The sequence below is a fragment of the Xiphophorus maculatus genome, chromosome 1 (assembly GCF_002775205.1).
Source record: "Xiphophorus maculatus strain JP 163 A chromosome 1, X_maculatus-5.0-male, whole genome shotgun sequence".
NCBI lineage: Eukaryota > Metazoa > Chordata > Actinopteri > Cyprinodontiformes > Poeciliidae > Xiphophorus > Xiphophorus maculatus.
Genome location: NC_036443.1, coordinates 25,366,796 through 25,382,336, shown reverse-complemented (window position 1 = coordinate 25,382,336; position 15,541 = coordinate 25,366,796). Strand labels below are relative to the sequence as shown.

The window sequence follows — 15,541 nt, the reverse complement described above, 5'->3', positions numbered from 1 at the left end:
CATGTTATAAGTGAAATAATCTACCAATGGAACAAGTACTTTTTATCAATATATTAAAAAATTTATTGTAAAGTTACCTTTAAGTTAGCTTTGTTTCATTTCAAGTGTACTGACATATTTACACTTGAACTTAGACAGACAATCTAACATTTTGTGTTTTTGCAGTGTTGTTTCCTTATTGCTGCTTTATTTGTGATGCTGTTGTTCATGTTTAGGGGCGAACCGAAGACCTGGTACGGTGCTCCTGGTTTTGCTGCCGAGCAGCTGGAGAAGGTGATGAAGAAACTGGCTCCAGAGCTGTTTGAGTCCCAGCCGGACCTGCTGCACCAACTGGTCACCATCATGAATCCCAACACTCTGATGGCGCACGGCGTCCCGGTACCCGCTGCTTTAGTCATCACCTCGGTCTGTTTCACATCTCCTGAATAAAAACCAACAACTCGTCTCTCTGCTGTAGATTTACAGAACCAACCAGTGTGCCGGTGAGTTCGTCATTACGTTTCCCAGAGCGTATCACAGCGGCTTTAATCAGGGCTTTAACTTTGCTGAGGCGGTCAACTTCTGCACCGTGGACTGGGTACGTAGCTTTACTCAGAAATACTTATTTAAAAAAAAAAATTAGAAATAACAAAAGGAAAACTTCAACTTTAAAGACAACATGGTGGATTTTCTGGAATGGCCCAGTCAAAGTCATTCTGATATATAAAGATAAGTGAAAATTTTAGTACTTTAAGAATAAATATGACAACAATTCTTAAGTAACAAAAAATAACAAAATCAGGCAGAAGATTTTTGTTTCCAAATTAGTTTCTTTCAATAAAAAAACTTATACAATTTTAACAAAAACTGCAGGTGTGTGTCTGTGTCTGGTGTATTTTTGGTTAAAACGTGCTATTTTTTCACTCAGTGGGTAGAAAATCCAGAAATTTTACTCAAGTAAAAGTAAAAAGTGCAGTGAAGTAAAGATAGTCTTTAAAGTATTTTTTTTTCCAAAAATAAATGTTACTTCTTATTGACTAATTGGAACTTGTTTTTTTGTGGTTGTACATCCAGATGCCCCTGGGCAGGCAGTGTGTGGATCACTATCGTCTGCTGCATCGGTACAACGTCTTCTCCCACGATGAGATGGTGTGCAACATGGCCACCAAAGCAGAAACTCTCAACGTGGTTCTGGCCTCGGCCGTTCACAAGGACATGGCCCTCATGATCAAAGAGGAGCAGGAACTGAGGGACAAAGTCAAGAAAATGGTACAGTGGTTCACATTTTCTATAAAACCTACAGATTTTGTGCCAAAAATTAATATTTCCTAAAATGAAAAATGTAAAAATCATATTCTGTTGTTTTTTTTCAACGCCATTAGGGGGTGGTGAACTGCAAGGAGGCAAAATATGATCACCTCCAAGATGATGAGCGTCAGTGTGCCAAGTGCAGGACCACCTGCTACCTTTCCGCCATCACCTGCCCCTGCAGCCCAGGTGTGCTGGTCTGTCTCTACCACATCAACAGCCTCTGCTCCTGCCCCGTCTCCAACTACACTCTCAAGTAAGAACTGCTGGAAAAGCTTCTTCTCTCTCAGTGTTAGTGTCGCTGTTAGCACTCTTCTTCAGGCGATCTATCCTCCTAATGAAACTGTCGCTTAGATCAGGGGGTTCCCAAACGTTTCAATGCTGCGTTAGCTTCTGGCCCTCAGCAAACCCACAGAAAATACTACAAAATAGCTAAACATCAATTTTTAGAATGTTTTTTTTCCCTTTTATTCACTTTTCAGTAATTATTTAATTCATTTTGCGCACTTCAAAAGGACAAAATATTACCAAGTATTTTTGGTCTAGTTTTTAGTGCAAATATCTTAGTTTATTTGAAATTCGACAAAACTAACTTACAAGTAATTTTTAGCAAGATATTGTTCTATGTCAACAATTCCTTAATGTAGATGAAAAAGTACCAGTTCTTTTTATTGATTATTTCACTTAAAGCACTGGAAGAATGTCTTATTCTAAATGAAATAATCTGCCAGTAGAACTAAACTTTTTTTCATAAATATTAAAGGAATTACTTACTTAAAACAAGCTATTGTGTCTTGCTAAAAGGTTACTTACATGTTAGTTTTGTTTTATTTCAATTGTATTAAGGTATTTGCACTTGTAACTAGACGAAAATACTTAGTAAGATTTTGTGTTTTTTGCAGTGCATATGTGCTGCTTCATGACTTCTGATTTTAGTTTTGATGAGTTTTGAGGTGGAAATGTATTTATCAGGTTTGTGTTATAATATATTATATTTTAAATTTTTCCAACATAATCCCCTCTTTTGATTATTAAAAATATGGAATATTTTATATTCATCACATCAAATTTTATTTAATCTCCACAGTTCCTATGTTTTCTGCAGCAGGGCTGCTGGACGGTTCCTTCTGTCTTTTTTCTTTCCAGAAACTTTTCCATTTCAGGATAGAGAATCAGCTTTATAAATTTGACTGGCAGCCAATCAGAAAGATAATCATGGCAAACAACATTCTAACAAGTTATTTAAATTATATTTTACAATAATGATAGAAAATCAGATATTTTATTTTTAAAAAGTCATGTAATTTTTATTTATCCTTTTTGTTCTCATCTTAAATCCAACTCCCTGAGGCCTTCCTAGCGCCCCCTGGCGGCCGCACTTTAAAAACCAATGCCTTAGTTATATATTTTCCTCTAAAAGTTGCTGCATCATGGATCTGCTGCAGTTCCAGAGCTAAATGTGGAGTTGTGTTTGCTCCTTCAGCTACAGATACACTATGGATGACCTGTTCCCCATGATGAACGCCGTGAAGCAGCGAGCCGAGCTCTATGATGAATGGGCCTCTCGTGTCACTCAGACTCTGGAGGCCAAACTGGAGAAGAAAAAAGGTGAGTAAAACAAAACGTTAAATAAGTGAAGCAATAGTCTCAGATATTTAGGTTTGATATCTGCTGTTTGTGTTAATCTAAATCTAAATTAGCTGCATTTTTTTCCATGATATGAGCTGAATGAGCTGGATTTGTGATAAAAACTAGGGATTTATCGTGTTTTCTTTTATCGTGATACAGTTGTTATCATGATAGGAATTTTGATTTTTCATTGTCACAATAAATTCCAATTAAGGATGTTTGAAGTCCCCCCAAAAATGTCTGTATTATTATGATTGTTAGTTGTACTACACTTCAAAATCTTGGTAAAATTTTGTTTTTAGCGGAGTAGTACAACTAACAATCTTGGCAATTTTAATCTAGTTTCTACTGCAAATATCTTAGTACACTTGAAATAAGACAAAACTATCTTACAAGTATTTTTTCAGCAAGAAGTAGGAGCTTGATTTAAGTCAATAATTCCTTAATATTGATAAAAAGGTATTAGTCAGAAGTGGAATACTCTGCCAGTGGAACAAGATATTTTTCCCATACTATAATTTAAAATGTCTTGTTCCTCTGGCAGATTATTTCACTTTTAACTATAACTCTTTCATCATTTTTAATAAGTTATTGACTTAAAACAAACTCATATATCTTGATGAGAAATTACTTGTAAGTTAGTTGTGTCTTACTTCAAGAGCATTAAGATATTTGCATTAAAACCTAGACAGAAAAATGGTAAGATTTTGTGATTTTGCAGTGTTTTGTCCTCTGTTAGTTCAATGAGAGTATTAATAAATATCAATAAATGTAAAAATGTGATTAAATGCAACTACTGTGTGCAGTTTAGTGATGCAAATCACACTTTTTTATGTAACTGATGTCCTAAAGAAGCGATTTATAAATGTGAATGTTTTTAAGTATCAGTATTTTTGTTTGTTGGGCTACAATTCTTGTCATGCAGTCACAGCCACAAAGTTTCCTAAAAAAAGAAGTAATAAATAGTTCTTATTGCCACTTTTATCCTCAAAATAGTCCCACAAAATACTGTGATAAAGTTTTTGTCCATACTGCCAACCCTTAGCTGTGTTTCATTCCTCTGCTGAAAACATTTCAGTGTTGGGTTGTGAAGGCGTTAATCAGACGGCGTCTGACCCGTCGTTCTCTCCTCAGGTCTGCCCGTCTTTCGCTCTCTTCTCACTGAGTCAGAGACCAGACTGTTCCCCGACAACGACCTGCTGCGGCGGCTGCGGCTCGTCACACAAGACGCAGAGAAATGCGCCTCGGTGGCTCAGCAGCTGTTGAACGGCAAGAAGCAGACCAGGTAACATTGTTATAAAAGTTAAATTTGTTTATAGGTGTTCGTTCCACTGTGTCAGCATTATCAAGTTGAGTCTCCCTGTTGTTCCAGGTATCGGTGTGGAAGTGGAAAATCTCGCAGCCAGCTAACGGTGGAAGAGCTCAGCTCCTTTGTGAGGCAGCTGTACAACTTGTGCTGCAGCCTCCCGCAGGCACCTCAGCTCAAGGTACGGCAAGGAAAAGGAACATTTCGTGTAGTTTTTTTACGTTAATGTCACAAATAAAATATTTTTCTAGGGATTTTATGTCGTTTTTTTTGTAAAACAATTGTGAAAAAAATAATAATTTCAGAACAAATCAAAACATTTTTGGGGGGTAAAGTTTATAAACTACAACACAAAAACAAGAAAAATGTCAAGAGTGAAACTGAAACTAAATTATCAATTCTATACTGATATCAAATTGATATTATTGATATTTTGGATTGATCTGCCCACCTTTAGTAAAAATGGCTCTTTGGATTGTAAAGTTTGCTGTCTTCTGTGTGGTTTAGGTTGAGTTTTATCCTGGGGTATCAGAGTGAAGGGGTCAATGCAAATACATATAACACTTTTCATTTTTTAATTAGTAAAAAAAAAAATTTCTTAAAAACATTATATTTAACAATTACTGACCACTTTGTGTTTGTTACATAAGATCCTAATAAAATACATTGAAGTTTGTGACAAAAAATGAAGGAAGTTTATGACCAGCGGCAGCAGTGACGCCTGCAAGAGGGGGCTGTTGGGGGCCTGGGACCCCTAGAAAAATAATAAACAAAAAAAATTAAACAAGGTACTACTATTGTATACTACTGTGTGGGTGTGTATGTATCATTAAGCAAATGTCAAAAAGCAAAATAATTAATGCTTCTTTTCATTTAGGAACTCTTGAATCGGATTGAAGACTTCCAGCAGCACAGCGAGAAAGTCCTGGTGGAAGAGTCTCCCAGCGTCGCAGAGATCCAGAGCCTCCTGGACGTCAGCTTTGATTTTGATGTGGACCTGCCGGAGCTGCCGCAGCTCCGGGAGCGGCTGGAGCAGGCCAGGTGGCTGGAGGCCGTGCAGCTGGCCAGCGCCCAGCCCAACACGCTCACCTTGGAGGCCATGAGGAGACTCATTGACCAGGGAGTCGGCTTAGCACCGCATCCGTCCGTGGAGAAAGCCATGGCGCGCCTCCAGGAGCAGCTCACCCTGTCGGAGCACTGGGAGGACAAGGCGAGCAGCCTGCTGAAGGCCAGGTGGGCGCAGCACCACCTGATACATGGCTGCAGCCACTTCTCCGTTAATCTCTATCCATATTCTGCTAATGTCGAAAAAAATACAATTTCTTTTTAAAGATACATAATTCCTGGAACAAAACAACTTTTCAAAAGTTTAACAACAAAAATCTCAGGTTTTAAACTGTGTTTGCAGCACCTTATAATTTTCTTTGTAGGAATCCTATGAATGAAGCAGAAACACATTCATTCATATCGTCTGCTGCTAAATAAATAACATGGATCTGACTGAAATCGTGATGTTTTATTTCCATCACCAGGCCGCCTCACTCCATAGAGACTCTGAGCGCTGCTGCTGAAAAGGCCTCCGTCATCCCAGCTCACCTCCCAAACTGTCTGCTGCTGAAGGACACCATCAGGAAAGCACGGGAGTGGCTTCAAGAAGCCGAGGAGCGTCAGGTGAGGAAATCCTTGAAAATACTTGAATTTCATTTAGGCGTTTTCAAGGTTTGGAAAGTGTTTCATATGTTAGATTAAAAGTCTAACTTAGAAAATGTTACTTACAGTTGAATCCAAGTATTTCTACGCACTGGATAAAAAGACACACATTTTTTTTCACACATTAACTTGTGTGAAGTTAAATCAGATTAAGCTCTTCTTGTTTTAGGTTAGCTGGAATTACCGAAACTGTTTCTATTTACTAAATGTGAGAAAACTTGGCAAGAGTATTTTTTACAGAATTTTTTTGTATCTTTCTTTGTATATTTTTCTTTGTTTAGTTTGAGCTGGAAAGTAATTTACGTTAATATGATTTGCTTGGATTGTTTGAGCATAATGAATATTTATTATTCCTAATGACAATCAGTGACTTATTGATCTGCATAATTGAAATAGATGTTGGCTTATATGTTTTAAGTGAAGGACTGTTATTAAAATTTGGAGATTTTTTTTTGTTAAATTAGTGTTTTGTTCTTGGATTAGTCAGATTTATAGGGTATAATTTTGTGATATTGTTATGTTTGTCATATTTTAGTTTACATTGTCCCTGCTGTAGAATGTGGAATACTATCTCAAGACATTTTTAATAACATTGATAAATTATGTAATGTAATAATGAATTGAAATGCTGATTTTTAGTTCATTTGTTTTGTTTTTATCTCCAAAGGTTGGTGCTGGAAAAGTTTGAAAACTTACCTTGAAAATGCTTGAGAAGTGTCTGAATTTTACTGTGGGAAGTGTTCAAACTCTGAGTTTTCCACTCAAAAGTTGTGCTTCCTTCAGGCCAGCGGCTGCATTTTGATGGCGGACAGCCTCTCCGACATGCTGCTACGAGGACAAGCCATCCAAGTGCAACTGGAGCCATTGGACCGGCTGGAGTCTCTGATGGCAGATGGGCAGAAGTGGAAAGAATCTGCAGCCGCAACTTTCCTCCTAAAGGACTCGACTCTTACATTGCTGGAGGTATTATTGTACGGATTATAAATCCACACAAATGTTTTCTTTATCTACTACATTTTACTGAAACATGTCCATATTTAAAATCTGTCAGAAAGTGAATGGATGAGGTTTGAAATTTGTTGCGTCCAGAAGTGATCTGAGCCTCTGGAAGAGCCCAAAAACACAAAATATTACCAAGTAGTTTTGGTTTAGTTTAGAAATAAGACAAAACTAAATTACAAGTTGCTTTTCAGCAAGACTTAGGAGCTAAATAATAATTAATTCATATTGACAAAAAAGTGATTTTTTTATTAGTGACATAATCAGCCAGTGGAACAAGACCGTTTTTGGCAACATTTAGTTGATGGGGTGTGCATATGACTGATATGAGACTGTCATGAACATGAAGGAGTCCTCATAAATGTTTGCATTTGTTGTCATGAAGTATCATTTGATAAATAATGACACTTCTAATGCAAAGGTGCACTAAAAGTTGCATTAAAAGTTCACTAAAAGTGTAAACTTTGCATTAATCAGTAAATAATGACACTTTTAATGCAAAGTTCCATTGAAACTTGCTGTAAGAGTCAATTAAAAGTGTCACCTTTGCATTAAAAATGTCATTATTTACCAAATGACACTTTATGACAACAGTCATAACAAAGTCTCCTTCATGTTTGACAGTCTCCTCTCAGTCTTATGCACAACCTATCAAATAATGTGTTACCCATTTTTTCCCATATTAAAGGCTAAAAGTTCTAGTTCCACTGGCAGATTATTTAATTTATAACAAGATAGTTTCCCCATGTTAGAATTGAAATAATCTGCCAGTAGAACTAATACTTTTTTATTAATATTAAGAAATTATTAATATTAAAACAAGCTTCTATATCTTGCTGAAAAGTTACTTATTTTTGCCTTATTTCAATATTTTTATTAGAAACTAAACCAAAAATACTTGGTAAGATTTTGTGTTTTTGCAGAGTAAATTAAACACAACAGAGGTATTTATTATTTGAGTCATCAGTTTTAATGTTTATCTATTTATGTTCTTTTAATGCAGGTCCTGTGTCCAAGATTTGAAGCTGGAGCTGTCGGTTCTCCGAAGAGGAAGGCCAAGAAGGGGAAAGAATCCCTGAAAAATAACAAAAAGAAGCCCACACGACTGAACTCTCTCAGCGATGTGGAGAAAGCTCTTTCAGAGACCAAGGACTCTACCTCTGCAGTGAGTACAGAAAATCCCATGGAAGTTGTTTAAAAGTTAAATTCATATATTATATAGAGCATTACACACAGAGTTAAATATTTGAAGTGTTTATTTCTATTCATTTTGATAATTATAGCTTACAGCTAATAAAAATGCAACATTCAGTATCTCAGAAAAGTAGAATATAACAATAACTTTTCTGAAAGGTTTGCCCATGTACGCTACAGTAGACGCAGTCAGTTTCGCTCCTTTTGTATCACTGCATTTATGCGGCGTGGCGTGGAAGAGGTCAGCCTGTGGTTCAGCTGAGGTCTAATGGAGGCCCAGATTGCTTTGACAACTCCCTTCAGATCATCTGCACTGCTGGGTCTGGTGTCTCTCTTCTTCCCCTTAAATATTAGTAAATGAAAAAAATGCAGAATGTGCCATTTTTTTCATCATTAATTGCTAATCACACTAAAACCTGTGTGCGACAGTTTTCTTTTAGCAAAAGAAGCATCAGTACAATAAAACAAATCTATCTCTAGGTCTCCTTGAGTTTTCTGAATGTTCAATATTAGTTGAACATTCAGAATATTATCTAAGCTGATTACAGGTTTAAATTCATTAACCGCCCCAATACCTAACAACCCAAGTGGAGCTCCAGGACGTTTGGTCAGCTAGTTTTACCGCTGTACAATGGCTGTTGGAAAAGACAAGTGTTTTGTAGTCAACTTACCATCCAGAAACCACTTGCTGCATTCTTGTTGATTGTGCTGGAGGCTCTACTAATGCTTTTCAAAGATGTACGGTAGTATAATTGTGCATCTGTTTGCAGCCATTTTCACATGCAAGTGAAAAACTTTGAGTTGGGGGGCGTGTCCAGCAGCAGCTTATTCTGATTTAAAGTGACAGAGGCCCTAAAATGGCTCAAAATAGACAAAACTGACCAGACTGAAATTTCTTAATCTAAGAATGATTTTGGGCAAAAATGTTAATGGATATGTTTTGTGTAGGCCATAGATCTATCCTAACTTGTTCAAGGAAGCCTAATAAGTCACATTTAATCTGTGCAAAAATAAAACTGATTCATTTCATTAACCAGATGGCGACTCTGGAGGAGCTGCGCGTGAGGGAGATGGAAACCTTCTTCAATCTCAGGGCGGCGAACGAGTCGAAGCTCCTCCCCACAGCGGACTGCATGGACCTGAAGGTGTGTTTCTGCCAGAAGGCGCCCATGGGAGCCATGCTGCAGTGCGAGCTCTGCCGGGACGCCTTCCACAGCGTGTGTGTCAGGGACCCGGCCGAGTCGCGCGAAACTCAGCCGTGGCTCTGTCCGCACTGCCACCGGTCCGAGAAGCCCCCGCTAAGCAAGGTCCTCTCCCTGCTGGCGTCCCTGCACGGCGTAGGCATGCGTCTGCCAGAGGGCGATGCCCTGAACTATCTGGTAGAGAGAACTCTTAACTGGCAGCACCGAACGCAGCAGATTTTACAGACGTGTAACCTGCCGGAGTTAGAGGAGAGACCGGAAACACCTCCAACACTAACCCACTGGGTGTCGGGCTGCGACAACACCCACAACAACACTCAGGTCTGTCTTCGGTTAGTCGTTTTCTTTTCCCAGCCAGCAGCTAGCCGCGGATGCTAATTCTTAGTTTGATGTTTCTTCTTTCAGGCTCCATGTTTGACTCCAGAGTGGAACAGGACAAGCCACACTCAGACCGTCTTTTACACCGAGCAGAGATGCATCCCACTGCAGGGTCCGTGTTCGCTCAGTTCAGACTTCAAATCAGAAGCTTGTTCTACACACTTAAATTAAATGACTGCACTGCAAAAGCACTAAATTTTAAAAAGTATTTTTGTCTAGTTTCTAATGCAAATATGTTAGTACACCTTGAATAAGACAAAACTGACTTACAAGTAACTTTTCTGCAAGATGAATAAGCTTGTTTTAAGTTAATGATTCCTTAAAATTGATTTTTAAAAAGTAGCAGATTTTTTTTCTCTTATAATAAAACATTTTTCCCATGTAATAAGTGAAATAATCTGTTACATGACCTGGTACTGTTTCATCAATATCAAGGAATTATTCATTTGAAACAAGCTGCTACATCTCTGGGGAAAGTTACCTCTTAGTTAGTTTTGTCTCATTTCAAGTGTATTAAAATATTTGCATTGGAAACTAGACCAAAAATAAAATGCAAGAATTTGTTTTTTGCAGTGCAATCATTTAATTCAAGTGTGTAGGACAAGGGACACACACTGCAAAAACACAAAATCTTACCAAGTCATTTTTGTGTAGTTTTGTAGTGCACATATGTTAGTGCACCTTGAATAAGACTAAACTAATTTACAAATAATTTTTCAACAAGATATAGAAGCTTGTTTTAAGTCAATAATTATTGATCATTGATTTAAAAAAATTCAAAGCAGTAGATTTTTTCTGATGTTTTGAGTGAAATAATCTGCCTGGGGAACTAGTACTTTTTCATCTATACTAACTCCTATATCTTGCTGAAAAGTTACTTGTAAGTTAGTTTTGTCTTATTTTAGGTGTACTAAGATATTTGGACTAGAAACTGGTTCCACATTTTTTTTTACTTCTGATACCGATACTGATATCTGAGGTTTAGTATCGGCTGATACCAATCCAAAACAGATTGTCAGCTTATTTGACATAAAACGTTTCTTTTTATAAACACAGCCATAAATGTACCGAAATGCAAATTTATTACAAATTTTGCACCAGTACAGCACACTACACAATTGGTTAAACTTGTAAAAACAGCTAAACTTTAATTAATTCAACTTGTGCAATTATGAGTAGAACAGACAATATAAGAAGAAGCTGAAACTGATAAAACAATAGGTTGACTATTTACATTTTGGTCAAACATGTAAATATAAAATGCAACAAACTTTCTTTCAATGGTTCAAAAAGTACAGTAAATTCTGACCATAATGTAAAATAAATAATAAAACATGGAAGCACAAAGCAAAGAATTAGACTGAATAGATCTGCGCTTATTGATCTGGCATTGTCACTAATACCTAATCTAGAATTTTTTTACAATATCAGGACTGATACAGATATCAACATTTGATCGGTGCATCTCTACTAGAAAACAGACCAAAAATACTTTTACTAGATTTAGTTTGTTTGCTCAAGAACTGCAGTTTGAAACCGCTGATTTAAAGGAGGAATCCTGTACATTTAGCTGAACCTCTCTCTGTTTTTTTTTTTCTCCAGGCCTGAACTGCGAGCTAGAGGAGCTGATGGTGGAGGGGCTCCTGCTGCAGGTGTCGCTGCCGCAGGTCCAAAACCTGTACCACATCCTACTGGACCGAGCCAACAGCCAGCACTCCAACAGAGCCGCTTCGCCGGCCGAGGAGGAGCCATCAGAACACAGCAAACACATGCAGTTCATCTCTCAGGGAACAAATATGGCACTGAATGAGGTAAAAATAATCAACCTCAGCAAATAAACCAAATATAGCTACGGTCAGCACTGTTTGTTATTTTAATAAATTGATTATTAGTTTTGTTATCGAAACTGATGAATTCCTGACCTATCCCAGGGAAAGATTTATTACAAAATATGGCATTTATGATGTTAATTTTTCTTTCTTTCTGTCATTTTCTTTTTGCCTTCTGTTTCTATCCATTCATCTATTATCTGGTATTTCCATAATATTTTAAAACTGCTTAGTGCTGACACAACTGACATAAAATCATAGCGAACTTAAGTATTTTAGATTTTTAAATGATGAATTCTGTGTAATTTTCCACCATATTGTTTACACTACAAGTATATAACTTTTCAGCAAGAAATAGCAGCTTGTTTTAAGTCAGTAATTCCTTAATATTGATGGAAAAGTACTAGGTCTACTGCCAGATTATTTCACTTGTAACATGGGAAAAATATCTTGTGTAAATTAAATAATCTCCCATTGGAGCTAGTACTTTTTTATCAATTTATCAAACTCTCCAGGAAGATATAGGAGTTGATTTGAGTAAATGATCTCTTAATATTGGTGAAAAAGTCCTAGTTCCTCTGGTAGATTATTTCACTTATTTCATGAGCAAGGGCCAGGCACTCCACTGTTACCTAGCAACCTCAGCTGGGCCCAACCCGTCACCTAGCAACCCAGTTCTAGTTCCACTGCCAGATAATTTCTTATCTCCAAGTTATAACTGAAATAATCTGCCAGTTGAACTAGTACTTTTTCAGCAATATTCAAAAATTATTTACTTAAAGCTAAACTAACTCACATGTAGCTTTATTTTAAGTAAACATTTTTTCAATATTGATTAAAAAAGTAGTTGTTTTTTTTAATTTTTTATTTAACAATACATTTTCTCATGTTATAAGTTTAATAATTTGCCAGTGGAACTAGTGCTTTTTTAAGTAAGTTTGTTTTGTATAATTTCAAGTGTACTAAGATATTTGCACAAGATATTAGATCAAAAATTTTTGGTAATATTTTGAATTTATGCTAAATTATTGGGGGGAAAAAGTACATTTTCAGATTACACATCAAAAATACAAAATCTTACTACGGACTTTTGTCTAGTTTCTAAAGCAAATATTTTAGTACCCTAGAAATAAGACAAAACTCACTTTCAACTTACTTTTCAGCAAGATATAGCCGCTTATTTTCAGTAAATAATTCCATAATACTGATTTTTAAAAATGCCAGTTCTACTGGCAAATTATTGTACTTATAACAAGACATTTTTCAAATTTTATGAGTGGAATAATCAGCCAGTGGTGATATTTTTTTCATTAACATTAAGGAATTATTGACTTAAAACAAGCTCTTATGTCTTACTGAAAAGTTAATTGTAAGTTAGTTTTTTCTTATTTCAAGTGTGCCAAGACATTTGCATTTTAAAGTACACTGAAAATACTTGGTAATATTTTGTGATTTTGCAGTGAATCTGCCTCTTTCCTCATTAATAGTTTCAGGTGTGTAACAGAGTTTTACTCTCGGTGAGTTTTATCGGGACTGATTCTGTTTTCAGGACGGGAGCGACGACACAACGGACGCCATGACGGCCTCAGAAAGGAAGGCGAAGAGGCGTCTGGAGAGGGACGGTTTACCAGACGCAGAGAGCAGGGGGAAAGATAAAAAACACTCCCACAAAAGACAGAAGGTGAATAAAAAGAAGCTGCAGCACCGGCCGGCTTCTACCTCGTCCTCACCGCGCTCCGACTTCTCCCAGTCCGACGACTCTGACGAAGAAATGGCCGTGTGTCCCGCTGAGAGCTGTCTGCTGCCCGAAGGAGACGAGGTGAGACTCTAAAGTGATCACTTACACTGAAGGGAGGGAAGCCAGTTAAAATCGTGTATATAGGTGCTTAAAATCCTGGAAAATTCTTGATTTAAAATTGGGCTTTCAAGGTTTGGAAAGAGCATGATTTCTGTATCTTGAAAGTTTTTGATATTCAGATTGCACAGTTTTGTGATAAAGTGCAATCTAACATTTGATTAAAAGCTTAAACTTGGATATCACGTTATTTACAGTTAAAACCAGATATATTCATGCACCTAATAAAAAAATAGTTGTATATTTTTATCACTGTCTGAAGTTAAATCTGTCTAAACTTTCGAGATACAATCATCAAAATTTATTTTATTTGCTAAATGCCAAAAAACTTAGAATATTTTTTGTAACTTTTTCTAATCTTCTTTATATGTCTTTGTTTAATTTGACCACAAAGGTAATTTATTTTTATACAATCTGTTTGAATTGTTTCAATATAATGAATATTTATAATTCCTAATCGGGAATAATCAGTGAATTATTGATCTGGGTGACTGAAATAAAGGTTGGCTTATATTTTGTAAGTTAAATAGCATTATTGAAATTTGAGGATTAATTTATTTTTTTTACTTTTTTTGTATTTTGTCTTTAAGCATTTAATTTGAAGAGGAAGATCATTTACTTCAACACATTTTGTTTGGATTGTTTCAATGTAATGAATAGTTATTATTCCTGTTTAATGTAGGATACTATCACCAGACATTATTAACAACAGTAATGAATGATGTGATATATAACAATGTATTGAAGCTGTCTTCTTTAGTTCATTTGAATTGTTTTTATTTCCAAACTTTGTTCCTGAAAAAGTTTGAAAACTTACTTTGAAAAAGCTTGATAAGTTATTGAATTATATTGTGGGAAAAGTGTTCAAACCCTGATTATACAACCATTGAACCATCATTATTGTTTGTTTTAGTGAAAGGCAGAAGCTGCACAATCTTTATTTGATCAGAATAAACAAAATATAAAACATATATGAAAGATTTTTATTCTTTTACTTATAAATCAACTTGTGTGTGTTTCCTTCCTTCATAAAGTCACATCAAGGCCCTGAAAATGTTCTCGGGACAAAACCACAAACTGATTGAGTTGCAAACAACAAAACCTGGGACGTTTAACCTCACAGATCAAACAGTTTTTCTTGCTAAAACTGATTTTTTTTCCCCCTGTGGTTTCTGGTCCTTGTGCCGCTGCAGGTGGACTGGGTCCAGTGTGACGGCAGATGCAACCAGTGGTTCCACCAAGTCTGCGTCGGCGTCACGGCGGAGACGGCCGAGAAGGAGGACTACGTTTGCGTCGCGTGTTCGCTGAACGATCGACAGACGAGAAAGTGAAGAAAATGAATTTTTAATTATTTTTTTTTTAAGTTTTTGGGAAGTCTGCAGGTCCTTGGTCCGTTCCTGAAGCGTCACTGATCCTGTCCCCGTCCCTCCCCGACACAGTCCCACCTGTCTGACCCTTTTGTAACAATGGTGCTATCTCCTCTTTGACTTGTCGTCCAGAACTATAATGTCTAGGGTTTTTTTGTATTTTTACATATATTATATATATATATTTCTTTCTTTCTTATAAATTGTTTGTGGTTGTCTAAATGGAAAAAAGAAACAAAGGACATTAAGTGTGCTGCATGGGTCTGCATTTCATCGGCACAACGGAGTCTTACACCACGATACCCCAAGTAAAAAGCGCTAAGGATTAAAATTTATCTTCTTTGGAGCCTCTTTGCATGTTTCACAGAGTTATGGGGAATAAAAAGAAGTTATTAACCCCAGTAAAAATAACTATGATTGCTCTTTGTTTTTCTTTAAACCTCGTTGTTTAGTCCATGCATCTTAATATAATTATTCCCGTTTTTGTTTTTGTAGAATAGGTTTTATTTATCTGAGCAATATTTGTTTTGTTTTTTTTTTTACTTTGATGGCTTGATCTCTGCCAAGTTGTGTTTTTAGCGATGATGTTGATGTGATGTAAAGAACGTTACGTGGACGGGTTACGGCTGCGGAGACGTACCAGAGCACGCCGAAAGAAAAACAAAAATAAACGAAACACGCAGCTGACATGCAGATCCGCAGGATGGTAACCGCGCATACGATAGAGAGGAAAGGTGAAGATGTTACAATTTATATTGTGGAATAAAGCCCTTTTGTTCTATGGA

The 15,541-nt window shown here is 36.6% G+C and overlaps 1 protein-coding gene across 2 annotated transcripts in view; it reads left to right on the top strand.

Annotated features, from left to right (window-relative positions):
* LOC102217839 (lysine-specific demethylase 5B-B-like) overlaps positions 1-15,541 on the top strand; it is a 31,876-nt gene extending 16,335 nt beyond the window's left edge. For both annotated transcript variants that reach the window (XM_023343777.1, XM_023343714.1), the window contains 16 exons: positions 216-378; positions 458-577; positions 1,054-1,248; positions 1,362-1,543; positions 2,771-2,895; positions 4,051-4,201; positions 4,289-4,403; positions 5,100-5,455; positions 5,755-5,893; positions 6,716-6,895; positions 7,935-8,096; positions 9,163-9,648; positions 9,733-9,817; positions 11,308-11,516; positions 13,084-13,353; positions 14,583-15,541. In XM_023343777.1, coding sequence (XP_023199545.1) covers positions 216-378; positions 458-577; positions 1,054-1,248; positions 1,362-1,543; positions 2,771-2,895; positions 4,051-4,201; positions 4,289-4,403; positions 5,100-5,455; positions 5,755-5,893; positions 6,716-6,895; positions 7,935-8,096; positions 9,163-9,648; positions 9,733-9,817; positions 11,308-11,516; positions 13,084-13,353; positions 14,583-14,720 — 3,076 coding nt within the window. In that variant the 3' untranslated portion in view covers positions 14,721-15,541. The remainder of the gene's footprint in view (positions 1-215; positions 379-457; positions 578-1,053; positions 1,249-1,361; positions 1,544-2,770; positions 2,896-4,050; positions 4,202-4,288; positions 4,404-5,099; positions 5,456-5,754; positions 5,894-6,715; positions 6,896-7,934; positions 8,097-9,162; positions 9,649-9,732; positions 9,818-11,307; positions 11,517-13,083; positions 13,354-14,582) is intronic.